The sequence below is a fragment of the Corvus cornix genome, chromosome 5, assembly GCF_000738735.6.
Source record: "Corvus cornix cornix isolate S_Up_H32 chromosome 5, ASM73873v5, whole genome shotgun sequence".
NCBI lineage: Eukaryota > Metazoa > Chordata > Aves > Passeriformes > Corvidae > Corvus > Corvus cornix.
In genome coordinates, this window is record NC_046335.1 from 47157846 (window position 1) to 47171148 (window position 13303).

At 42.9% G+C, this 13303-nt stretch overlaps 1 protein-coding gene across 14 annotated transcripts in view; it reads left to right on the top strand.

Moving 5' to 3' along the window:
- The window catches only part of BRSK2 (BR serine/threonine kinase 2), a 310737-nt gene that overhangs the window by 279124 nt on the left and 18310 nt on the right, over positions 1 to 13303 (top strand). For all 14 annotated transcript variants that reach the window (XM_019284082.3, XM_019284091.3, XM_019284094.3 and 11 more), the window contains 4 exons: positions 475 to 523; positions 5203 to 5326; positions 7824 to 8004; positions 8638 to 8727. In XM_019284082.3, the coding sequence (XP_019139627.1) occupies positions 475 to 523; positions 5203 to 5326; positions 7824 to 8004; positions 8638 to 8727 (444 nt within the window). The remainder of the gene's footprint in view (positions 1 to 474; positions 524 to 5202; positions 5327 to 7823; positions 8005 to 8637; positions 8728 to 13303) is intronic.

A 13303-nucleotide genomic window follows, 5' to 3' on the forward strand; every position in this document is an offset into this window, starting at 1 on the left:
TTTACAGGATACTGGGACATGATCCCATGGGAAAGGAGGATTACAGGCATGGAATAGTTAGATTTTGAGCTGTGATGGTCAGTGCCATTGTCTCTGAGGTGGTCAGAGAACTGCAGAGAATTGCAGCAGTGTCTGAGCTGCATCCAGCTGGGCTTAGAGGCAATTGCAAAGCAGTCGCATTGGCACAGTGTGTTTGGATCTGAACCAGAAACCATTGAAGCCAGTGCAAGTTTACCTAAGGACCTAAGGAAGGGTAGAGTGAGCCTTGAAATGCAGCACTTGATTAGATGCAGAGATCTAGAGACATATGACTGGTGTTCAAATGTCAGAACTAGTCTACAGAGTCAGTGGGCAAATGCAAGTGGGTGCAATGGCAGAATTGTTTCGTTGGTGTTCAAGCAGAAAATGGAAGGTGTACTGAATCATCAAATTTCTTTTCTCCCTCCCTCTCTTTGGCTGTGCGCACATGGGCAGTACCTACACCTGAAGAGATGTCTAATTTAACCCCAGAGTCATCCCCAGAGTAAGTACTCTGCCTTTTTTCCCACCAAATACCAGTGTCATTTCCTGGCCTGAATGCCATAAACTGACATATTTCTATTCTGGATCAGTATCTGTTTGTAACCTCTTGTCCTGTGGGTGAGACAGAGATGTGAAATGATTCTTCTGATAAGGACTGTGCATAAGATACATACCTCAGTAATGGCACTGGGGTCAACAGGTGATGAAACAGTCTCCCAGTAACCACCTCATTTTCTCACAGCTTGCTGAATTTGCTGGGTTTGTAACATGTTTCTTCTCTCTTCATTCATTTGGTTGGCAAGTAGATCACTCACTGGGACTGGAGAGGCTGCTCAGTGGCTTATACTGGCATTAACTGTGCACCAGAAAGTCTTCCTTTTAGTACAGGAGAGTTTGCATCCTCAGGATAGCATGCAGGAGGCTCTGCTAAGATAATTCCGAGGGATCTTTGGCTGCGATAGGAAGCGCAGTGTTAATTCTAGGCAGCAGTACTGGGACATGGAGAAGCTGTTTCATATTCACCAGGCTCATTCCTAAAAGTCAGTGTGCATTTCAACCATTTCACTGCACAAATGTGCGTCACTGCATGGCAGGTTTGGAAGTCGCTGCCAGAGTGCTGCTCCGAACACTTCCTAATATGCAACAGATGCCAAATTATTCCTTTTTATTTTCACAGCTTGTGTTTGTGCACCCAATGCCCATAGACTTAGCCTGCCAACTAAGGCAATTTGGCCTCTTGTTAAGAGACTTGTGTGAAATATTCGTAAGTCTTGGATGGGAATTTTGAGCTTAAAGTTTTGTAATTGGTGACAATGGTATTGTCTTCACAACTTGCCCCAGACCTGGCTTTTATCTGGTGTAAGATGGGCACTCTATTTGTAGTACTGCAGAATGGAGAGGGATAAAGAAAGACTTCAAGAGAGGGAGAAGTAGGGATTAGTAAAGGTATCCAGGAAAAAAATTGGAATATACTGTGTTTTCAACACTTTCGAGCATTTACTGATAGAGAGGCATGAGAGAATTTCATAAAATTGGCACATCATTATCACAGAAATATACAATACTCTCATCTCACGTGTTTTTAAAGCCATTAAAACAGAAAACCTTTAGAATTAAATTTCTCCTCTTCGTTGCATGTATGTTGGTGGAAGTTTTGCTGTTGATTTAATGTCTTCCCTGCTTCCCACTCACTCTTTAAAAGCTGGTGTAGAGAAGTAGTGCCTGTCATTTAAGGCAGTTTGGATGCAAGTCAAAGCCTAAGGCCCTCTTTTCTTTTTCTGTATAATTGCCAAATTAATGAGTTCAATTGGGCTGCACCCTGCAGTAAACATAATAAAAGTCATAAAAAATAATGAACTAGATTATATTTTAATGATAGATGTCTGTTGCTCAGTGCCCACTTCCACATGTCTTATTTTTTCCCATATTTTCTTCTTTTCTGTAAGAAATAAGATATCCTTATCAAGAGCTGTACTGACCTCATGGGTTGAGTGATAAATGCATGTCCTTGCTCTGTCTGGTACAGCAATGCCTGCCATTCATTTAACAAACCTGATGATTAGGGAATACACTTCAACGTGTCTGGGTAATGCTGTTCTTTCTCATGTGAAAAGTCCTAGAAAATGTGTTAGGGATGACATTTAAAGAGACTTAGCTCCAGCTGCTTTAAACCTGCAAAGCTCCATTTGCTTGAGTAGAAATGCTGCTATTTATGCCAAGTAGGTAAACCCCTGGAGGTTACTGATCTGTGCGCTCAGAGACAGAGAAGGAACACAGAAGGCGACGTGGTCAGACACTCCAAAAGTAGGAAAAGGAACAACATTATAGGAGTGAGAAATTTCAGTGTGAAGTAATAAAGCACCAGCCTCTATTTTCATGCTAATTTATTTGCTTTTTCGTCAGCTGGACACCTGATTAGATTCCCTAGTGTAAGCTACATACCCAGCTTCCCCCACATATCTCTTAACTCACTCCCCCTTTAAGAAGTTTGCCATGACAAGAGAAGATTCTTAATTTTAAGTACATTTTGTACTGCTTACAGCCTGATCTTGTGAGATGCTAGAGCATGTCATTCGGGGTGCTGAGGATTCATACACAATTTAACCCAAGTTAGTAGCATTTAATGCCCTCTAAGAGGAGAAAAACCTTTATTGTGTAATTTTACTCCAAAGCTGTCCCCTGTTCTCAGTGGGTCTATTCCCTAGGTGTATGAATACAGCTAGTTCTGACAGTTTTGGGGAGAAAAGCCAGTGCATGTGTGCTGTGTCTTGATTCTGCTCATTACAGAAACAGGAGAGGCCACTGACATATATTCCATCTTATGTGACACCAGCAAAGTTATTTTAGTGAATTCCAATGATTTACAAGCTGGAGTGTAGCCCAGGCTACCAGTGAATCTTCCAGACTCACTATTACTGGTGATAACCTCACTGAGGAAAAGAGCCCAGATGGATTCTGGAGACTCCAGACCATGCTGAACAGGAAAACATCTCCCTATGTTCTGGGCCCTCGTTACCTGTGCTTGTTAAGAGACCTATAAATGAGGGGCCAACAAACCCATTAATGAAAATACAAAAATGAAAAGCCATATTTTAAGATGGCAGACCTGCAGTTAAATAAGCACACTTTTGCAGGCCCATGCTTCCCCTGAGCCCTTGGAGTCCATCCAGCCAGCCCTGGTTCAGGGGATGATACAGCCAAGCCTAAGACAAGCAGCCATTTTAGATGGATAACCAGGTGCTAATTTACTAATGAGCACAGACCCCTTACATGCAGGGAGCTATTGCCCCAGCTCTCCAGGGGCTTGTGGAGTTGTTGTGGTGTGTGAGAGACACATGAGCTAATTAGTATGTAATTTTCTTTCACACTCTAACCCTGGCTCCTTAACGACCATTTAAATGAGAGGCCCTCTCTCTTTACTGCTCCCTATGCTAATCTCTGGCTCACTGGCTTAGTTACAGCTGCTTATGAATATTTTAGGGAGTGACAGTTTTCCAGCCCACTTTAATTGAGTGGGGGGCACTGGTTTACCAAATTGCAAGTGACTCTTTCTGTACTCTTATTTTTGGTTGCTTGCAGTAAATGAAGCAAGTCATTATTTGCCCAGCCAAGCGGTCTTCCAGTTGTGGTCTTTCTGCTGTGTGCATTAAATGGGCAGTGGGCCCACAGCTGCACAATTCATGGAGCACTCTGGGATGGGGAATGAGTGCAAATTGCTGGACACTGCTGAGATCAAGCTTTGTTCTTTATCCTGAAGGCCTAGACTTCAAATTAGTTTCCTAGTTTGCTCCTCTCTCTCTTAGCCTCTGTCCTTCCTCTGCCTCTGCCTCACTTTGCCGCAGACAGTGAGTCTACTAGCAGCTCGCTCCAGTTGTTTATTGCTTTGCTGGGAAACTGGTGTATAGTAATATCCCTTTTGCAGATGGCTCTCCTTGTGTGGAGAGATTGTCTTCTTCCACTGAGTGGTGAATGTCCACCCTATTGCTTGCCATGCTGCAACCTGGATTTGGCATTATGAAGTATGCTGTAAAGGGAAAAAAAAGGCAGTCTCTTGGTGGTAGGTCTTTCCATTTCTGACATTTTCATGCTGAATTCTTCCCTACTAGAATATGGCTGATTTAAGTGTGATTTTCCCTGGGTTTAGTTTGGTCCGGCAAGTATTTGGCTGTGTCTCACAGCTGACAGCCTCTTTTCTCCCCTCAAAACCACACCTTTCAGAGATGCTACTTTCAGGTTCTGGGTAGTGTCTCCCACTAACATTCTTGTCCCTGCGTTCTTCCTTTAGCCTGTTTAACTTAAAAGCTAATGTCAATGAAGTGTATTGAAATGGTTAAACAATAAGCAAAATCAAACATTTGCTGATAAGATCAGTGTGAAAAAACAGAGCAGTTTAATTTTATGATGAAACCACTATCTGATGCTGGAAGAAACTGAGGAGCTGGACTGCTGCCAGTGGAAAGCCTGAACTGTGTTTTGCATGGTGTTGTTATCTCCTTTCTTAATACTGAAAATTCATTCCTTTGTAGGCTGACCAGAGTTCACGCACTATATAGACACCCTAAATGGGACTGATGAACAGGACAGTCTTTGTCCTGGCCTTGCATAATAGTGGATTTCACTCACTGATAGATTGGAGCTCCAGTGAAATCTACAGCTTGCTTTAAAAAGCAAGATCTTGTGATTGTACCATCAGCCCAACAGGACACCTTCAGAAAAACATCTTTCCGAGTCCTTTAACACCAAAAGAGTTGAAATTGGGTGGGAAGGAACTTAAATCTTTATGTTGCCAGGATCTGCATGTTGTCACAAGAAACTGAGAGATCCCTGGAGACAAACCAGAAACGTGTCCCCTGGTTTATATGTGCTTTGTATATGCAGTATTCGCTGGTATATTGGCTCAGTCAGAAGAGTTAGCATTGCTCCTGATTTTTCATTGTTGGTGACACATGCTGCCAGAGTAAGGCTGTGTGGCCTGTCATTTCATCAGTTTTCACCAAGTGAAATGTCATTTTGGATGTTCTCTGATACTGTCTCCCACTTACTATTAGTAATACCATCACATCTGGAATGTCATCAAAACTTTCTCATGTGTTTTTTAATATTTTTTTCTAGCTAGGGGCATGTGGGAAATACGAAATAGTGTTCAATATTCTAAACAGCTCTCTCTTTTCGTCACATCAGGCTTGCCAAAAAATCCTGGTTTGGTAATTTCATCAACTTGGAGAAAGAAGAACAGATTTTTGTGGTCATTAAGGACAAACCCCTAAGCTCCATTAAGGCTGATATAGTCCACGCTTTCCTCTCGGTAAGTCACCTCAGCTGCCTCCAGGAGGCACCCCTCACTGGTCATTCCAGGATTCTGTGTTCCAAATGTTACTGGACGGGGGCTCGGCTCCTTCAAAAGCATCCTCTGTGAATCTAATTTGCATGGCCCACACTGGACTGTGTGTGAATTACTAACTGTAGATAATGCTCTCTAAGGTGAGAAAAGATTTCAGCCTTCTTGGCAAGGCCTCCAGGTTGCCAGAGTTCGGAATGCCACAGCAGTAGAGCACAATGCTGGCACAGTATCAAGACAGAGATTTGCTGCTTTATCAAATTAGCATTACAGTCACCGGCTGGGCAGCAGATTGGGTCTCCCTTTGCTGGGTATGCCCTCCACCACTTCAGCCAGACCAAAGGCCTGTCTTACATCTGCATTTGTTACTTTGAATCCCCACTTCAGTGCTATATGGCAGAAAAAATGATAATTTCTTCTGGTGTCCAGAGTATCAGTTGTTGCAGATGTGGTTTGTATACAGCCTAAGAAAAGAGAGGGAAATTGTCTTTTTTTCCTCTAGAAGGTCCTTCTCATTATCTAGAGGTACCAGTGACAAAAAGGTCAGCACAGCAAAGTTAATTTAAGAGGTTTTTCAGTTCAAGGTAGTCAACAACATAAATACACTTTTTCCAATAAAATTGAGAGAAGGAAAGTTAATTTCTTATATTGTTTGTTAAATTGATTTTTTTTTCCACAAAATACTGAACTCCATTTCAATCTTTGTGATTCTGCAATGAACTTCTTCAAAAAAATCAGCCATAACCCTTGTTACTGTACAAGTGCACAAGGAGTAAGTGCAGTACAGTAGTGGGCATCAGACACTGGTGTCCATCCCAGGTTGGTTGTAAAAAGCCATGTTACTGCATCAACTTCATGCATTTAGCTGTGCTTTTGGGTTTATATTGTGTAGTGTGCTCTACTGTCCATAATGGTGATCCTGTGCATACCCCACGGGTGTGGTTTAGGTGTGATATAGGGATTTGTGTGCAAAACCAGTGAATCGTCTCTTACAGCAACATCCAAACTTAAATGCATTGTCATGGCCTGCTAATTAACCCCTTAAAGGTAGCTTGTCAAAGAACTCATCTTCATTTTTCCTCCTAAATTAGAGACCAGATTTCCAAGTAACTTGTTTGGGTTTTTTTTTAATCTGGTCCTTTATGAAGCAATAAATAGAATATGAGTATGTTGTTAAATTTTGGGAGAAAGTGTGGAAGGTAACTGCTTGAAAATTAGGAAGTTACAAAATTCCACCATGGTTCTGAATATCCAGATGTTGGATGATATCACAAAGCTTCTCAGAGTTGAGAAGATTGATAAAAGTTGTGGTTTGAGTGAGTTGTTTGCAGGCATGCTTTTCCTGTGGATATCCCAAGCACTTTTAAGTGTCTGCTCTGTGTCTTGATGTCTATTTGACATCATAGAATCACCGAGCAATTGAAGTTGGAAAGATCTTCCTCAGGAGGTCTCCTCAAAACAGGAACAGCTGTGAGATCAGACCAGGCTACTTAGGTGTTTTTTATATTCAGTTTTATATCCCACTGACTTTTCTGCCCACTGCCTTAATACCACTTTTTGCCCAGCAAAAGGCATTTCTCAAAACTGGTGGATGAGTAGGAAAAGAAAGACTGAGTGCATGAAGTTGAGCAACATGTGTGAATTCATAAGCATGTGTGGTGCCCTGTGGGAAGCCAGAATGCAGAGAATATTTCTCTGCCTGTTTTGAAGGGTTCTATTCCCCTGGACAACACTGACCTTCATCCATGGAGAAAATTGCCTACCCTTTGGAAAGAATTAGAATCTATACTGGTGTGAACTAGGTGATAGAATACTATTTAAGATTGTCACAGGGTGAAAAATTTAGAGGTTTTGGGTTTATTAATATAGTAAATAGATAAAAGCAAAAACCATCAAAATGGAGGATTGTTGTTGTTCTCCAGACCTTCTTCTTCTACTATTCCATATTCTGCAGTAGAAGTAGTTTGGGATGATTGGATAAAGAATTCCGCAGTTCCTGACTGCGTGACTAGATAACTGGTAGAAAAGTAAAAATAATGTACACTTTTAGTGACCATTGGTTAGTTTACCTTTAAAAAGCCTTGAGCTTTCCTGCATTTTGCCTTTTGTATTTTGCTCTGCTTCATGCTATGCTGTCAGCATGTGAATTACTGATAAGGTATAATAAACAACCTGAAGACTGAGAAAATACAGAAGTCCCGTTCGTCTCTGACTCCTGGCAAAGACTCTAAAAAGCCTCCCCCATCAAGGGAGACACAATTAAGACGTGGCCTGCGTCAGTGCCCAGCAACCTACACTCTTACTGAGTCCACAAGAACACTGTACATTACAAATTCAAGACCAGAAGCGAATCTAGCAAATGTTACTAATTCTGGAAATGTGTGTTGTTATAAACAGAATTTTGCAGAATTTTTTTTCCCTTTATGCACTGCTTCTACTGTCTGCTTCTACCAACCTCTTGCAGATCCCAAGTCTCAGTCACAGTGTCATCTCACAGACAAGTTTCCGTGCAGAATACAAGTCCACAGGAGGTCCTGCTGTCTTCCAGAAGCCAGTGAAGTTCCAGGTGGACATAACATACACAGAAGGGGGAGAGGCGCAAAAGGAGAACGGGATCTATTCTGTCACTTTCACACTCTTATCAGGTAACCATGGCAAAGCTCTAAAATGGGTGCAAGCTGGCTTAGAGGCCTGCAAATTGCTGTGCCAGAGGAAAAAATATAACTGACTGAACTTTTCAAGGGAAAATTCAGTCAGGGGCAAGGAGGACATCAGGAAAAAAAATGGTGTTGGTAGTGATGGAAATGCAGGGAGGGAAGGAGATTCCCAAAGAGGTGAAGTTGGCACTGCCATGATTAGTGCTAAAATGGCTGTTCTGTGCACCAGTTTTGGGGTAACTCATGGTACTGGCTCCCTGTTTCATTCAGAAGTCCCAGAGTCGCAGCTGGGCACTGTGAGACCATAGTTTCTTCCTTCTGACAGAAACATGCACTCACTCTTTTCCTGTGGGTGGCCACATGCACCCCACAGAGGGGTCGCAACAAAGAAACAGACCCCCCCCACCTTTTCTGTCTTTACAAAAGGAGCCCTGAAGCCCTCCCTCCTCCTGTTGAGTCCAGCACACCATAGTCCCTTTGGCTGAAGGACAGACACACATTCAGGACATTCCTGGAGACAGGACTGAGGGGAAGATGCTTGTGATCCTTCCCCTGCAGCCTTGTGTGTGGGCTTGGCTCCCGTTGCTCTCACAGCCACTTGTGCCTCTTGTCTCCTCACAGGTCCAAGCCGTCGCTTTAAGAGGGTAGTAGAAACCATTCAGGCACAGTTGTTAAGCACACATGACCAGCCTTCAGTGCAGCAGTTATCAGGTAAGTGGCTTCTACTGTCCAGCACCTTCAGCAGGGACAGGAATGTGAAACGCCTCTCGTAGCTGGAGGCTGAGGGAGGCCATCCCTCTGATCACAGCAAAAACCGAGCTCCATTCAGACAGAGCAGTAACTCCCTGCACCCACCCTACTCCTCCCTTTCTCATTCCCACTCCAGTGCTCCCAGCGCATTCCCCAGTTGAACAGCTTCTGCCCACCACCCACCCAAAGAGCCATTTGCCCACTTCTCCATCAAAAGCTGCACCATCAATAGATCTTCCAGATTTTCTCCAGCTCTAAAATCTCCCAGAGAAGGGATGTGCTCTAGAGGATACTTGATTTTCAAACCCTTCAGGCATGCTTTAGAAACCTCCAAATTCAGAGGGTCCCAGAACAAACTTGAGAGCTACTTTAAATTTAGCCGTTAACATATGGTCAGAAAGTGGTTAATAGTTTCCAGCAGTGTGATCAAATTCTCAATACCGTGGGTAGCACAAATTATATACTAAGGTTCTGCAGAAGCTATATTTTATCTATTTGAAAAGTAAATTTCAATTCCTCGTGGTGATAGAGAAAGCCTTACGTGTGTGACCCTGTGCAATGACATCAATCTGGATGTGCAGGCAGCCTGAATTGATAATACAGAAACCAGCCTCATCCCATCGTTATGTAGCAGGTGTTCACTCTGAACACTGTAGTGGTTGTACACACACACACAAAATCTCAGTGGTAACTCTTCTATCCTCTAAAAGGACAGAACAAAGAAGAAGGTAAAAGTTGAAAGTTTAAGGCAGATAAGCTATTGGGAATGTGTCAAGGCAGGAAAAATAGGGGAAAGAGGAAAGAATGTGCAGACCCTGGGAATAAATAAATAGGAGCAAGGTGGAGAGCAGAGGCTGCAGCAGAAGACAGTGAGACAGGAGGAGTGGGAGATGAAAAGGAAGTAAATAAATATTATACTTTAGAGCCAAATTCTGTTCTTGACCCTTGTGTGAACAAGCCAAGACAAAAGTGGGGGAGTTAAGTTGGCATTGAATCCTACAGTTAAGTCCCAGATGTCCTTGGCTCATTGCACATGTGGGTTACGTCCTTCTGGTCTAACAGTGTGGCTTTAGCATCCAAAGATAAAATAGCTCCATCTAGAAGTGTATGTGCCTAGTACCTGACAGAGAAATATGCTCTGTTTAGTGTCCACTTTGCTTTTGGCCTCCAGCACTGCCTGACCTGCTGCATGCTGGAATGCAATGGTGACCAGCACATCCTGTTCAGGAGCAGGGAAAACAAGGACACTATAACTATGGCTGATTCAGGTTTTGCTGTCTGGACTTTTGACATTAAGTCAAACTCAAGGAAGCAGCCAGAAATTTCTGCCAGCCCTTCCTCTTGGGAAATGCTGAGGCTAAGTGGGAGTGAGGGGAATTAGATAGGAAAGCATCCTTTAAACGTATTTCATATTACTCCTGAATATGAACAATATTCAAGCGTTCCTTGTTTTGTAGGGAATGAAGTGAGGAAAAAATGGTTTAAAAAGTGAATAACTTGATGATCTCTCTTAACTTCTTCACCCTAATATGTGTTAGCTACAGAGGCTCTATAGAAATACTTGAACCCTCTTGCACACTGGCATGTGAAGCAGGATATCTCCCTAAGAAAGCCACTGTTACAGCAGTAATAAAAACCATTCATCTGACTAAGACTCAGGAAAATGTTTTCGGAATACTCTGCTGTGACAAATTTGTCTGACTTACAGTTTTGCTCTGGTTCTGGAATGGAAAAGTTATATTATTTCTACTGCCTAAAGCTACATGAGAGCATATTGTTTTAGCAGGGAGACCCCAGCCTGACCTCTAAGGCCAGAGTGGAACAGATAACTCCACATGGAGTAAAAACAAAATTATTGGTCTCTTAAAATTTAAAAATGAGAATTCCCTTGGCTGGGGACTTAGCAAGGCAAGACAGCTCATGAGACAGAGTGCCAAACTGTTCTGTATCACACCACCTGACCTGATTAGGAATATGCACGTCTCTTGAAAATGAGAGAAGTCCACCTGAAAATTTTAGGTTGGAGCAGCATACAAGAAAAAGAGAAAAGGAAGGGAAGGGAAATAAAGAGATCGTTACCAAAAAAGAGACAACCTTTGCATCAAAGTAGGGTGGCCCAATAGTTCACATCCCCAGCCACTGAGAGTAAGGGGCAGAAAAGGGATGAAGGACAGCCCCAGTTCACATCCAGCACCTTGCTTAGCTGGGTGTCTGGTCGGAAATGTGTGCAAAATCTTCCTAGAAATTGCCATGGAATTAATCAGCATTTCTCACTAGAAACAAGGCAAAGTCTTCTCTGTTTCTCTTCTCCTCCCATATTCCCAGCTCTGAACACCATGTAGGGATTATGGTGGTTGGGCCCTGTTCAGGTTCATGGTTTGAGGATGCTGTGTAGGCAGTCCACTACTGGAACAGATTGAGCTCACCTTCACTTAGACTCTCCTCCTCCATGGCTCTGAGCATGGTGCTGTCTCTGACCAGCAGCACTGGTTCAGCACTGGAGCTTTTCCTAGCTCCTTGTGCACAGACACATCCTATGTGTGATTGTCTCTCCTGCCTTACAGTTCTGATGCTGTTACAGGTGGGGTGATGAAAATCTCTGAAAGGTGCATGCATGTAAAGGGAGACCTGCAGAAGGGGGAGATTTAACGAACTCAGTATAAAGCAGAACAGCAAGGACTAATGAACCTATGGCAGTGAGGGTCATTCTCTCTGCTGCCCCTCTGATCTGCTGTGCAGCATCCCAGCCCCCTGAGCCGGCCTGCCTGGGTTTCAGAATGCATTTTCTTCTTTTTCATTCCTTCAGCTCACAACAGTGTTTGTAGATGTCATGTTGCCCATGCATCTCTGTGTGTGTGTGAGCCTGTTACGTACCCGATTTAGGCAGATGTGTTTCTGTGTCACACTTGAGCACCCTGTAATATCCCTTCCTCCATATATCCTCTCATTCACTTCAATTTTTCCTAAGACTGGCTGTGCGTATTTCTTCTGGCATACTCTGAAGCAGGAAAACAGATTCCCTCCCCTACCTGAAAAGAAGTGTAAATAAATGAAATCCATTCCAAAAGTTAATGTAATGCTTCTAAAATCCACTGTCTAGATGGACAAATTCAGTGCAACATATCAGCTTTGTATCCTGATGTTTCAGGACCTCTGTGCCATAACTGCTGAGACAATACGAGGTCTAGGACTCATGACTTGCATAGAACAAGTAGATAGGGATTGATTGTTCATTTTTTATTCCTAATGAAAGAAACTAGAGGCCAGCCTAAGATAGTGGAAGCCAAGTACCAAAAAAGCCATTGGAAAGCGTGTCTTCATGTAATCTAGAACTGGTGGAACCCCTCGCTGAAGCAGGTTCTGAATGTGAGGAGCTTACAGATGCTCATCTTCCCTTGAGTATTTCTTACTCACAGGGAAGCTGGATAACTCCCTGCACAAAAATCTTTATGGGTTTGCTAAACAGAGAAACCACAGCAGGCTCAGGAAATCTCTGACCTGACAGTGGTGAGTGAGGCACTGGTAGGAGGAAATGTTCTGTATGCTTGGCCTGCTCTTTCACTCCTGCATGTCTATGGGGCTGCTGATAGAGACAGAACCAGATCACAGATCACAGAATATTCTGAGCTAAAAAGGACCCACAAGGATCATCAAGTCTGACTCTCAGATGGTTTTGAAAGCTCTGAACCAGAATAGTTGTCCATGTGTTTTTGTTACTGGTATCACAGAAGCCATTATGCCCAGTGAGACCATGAAAGGACCCCTTTGGGATCAAGAGGGTGTCTCACTGTCTGTGAGAGCAGTCAGCCTTGTCTCTAGTCCATGAATGGCTCCATCCAGGGCCCTTATACTCAGAATCTCTGCTTAGGAAGTCCCTGGGCAGACCACCCTTTGCTGGGATAAAAGGATCTGTCTTCATGGAGGACGATATCTCAGATTTGTCCCTTTGTTTCAGCCCAGCACTCTTTCCATTAAATCATAATCTGTTTTTCTCTGATGCCTTTGCACGAAAGAGTAATAGTAGCAGCTGGTGAATAGGGACATGCAAAAGCCATCTGTGATCGTTCACAGGGTAGGAATTTTTATTTCCCTAATATTTTCTTGCTTCTCTGAGCTCTGGTTTTTAGTATGGGGTGCTACATATTCGGGTTTTTTCCCATTTTCCCATGTTCTGGGCAATCAGCAATACTGAAATAACCTTTATAACTTCTTGGTAAAAGCTTTTCTATTTCCTTATTATATTTATTGTCTTCAATTGGATTTTAACCATTGACATCTCAAAGTTCAGAGCATCTCAGTGTTACTGCTGGAAGTGCCTTTCATCAGCATAAACGAGTGTTTAGAGACCATATACAGCTTCAAAACAGGGCAGTGCAAATTCTTGCTAGAGCACTGATCTGTGAATTCCAGGTATTTTATGGCTCACAAGAGCTGCAGGCTGGCAAATTGCTACCAAAAAAAAATAGTAAGAAACCTACAGTTTCCAAACGTGTGAAGGATTTTATCAAGATGGAAAAGGGAGTAAGGAGCAAATGAA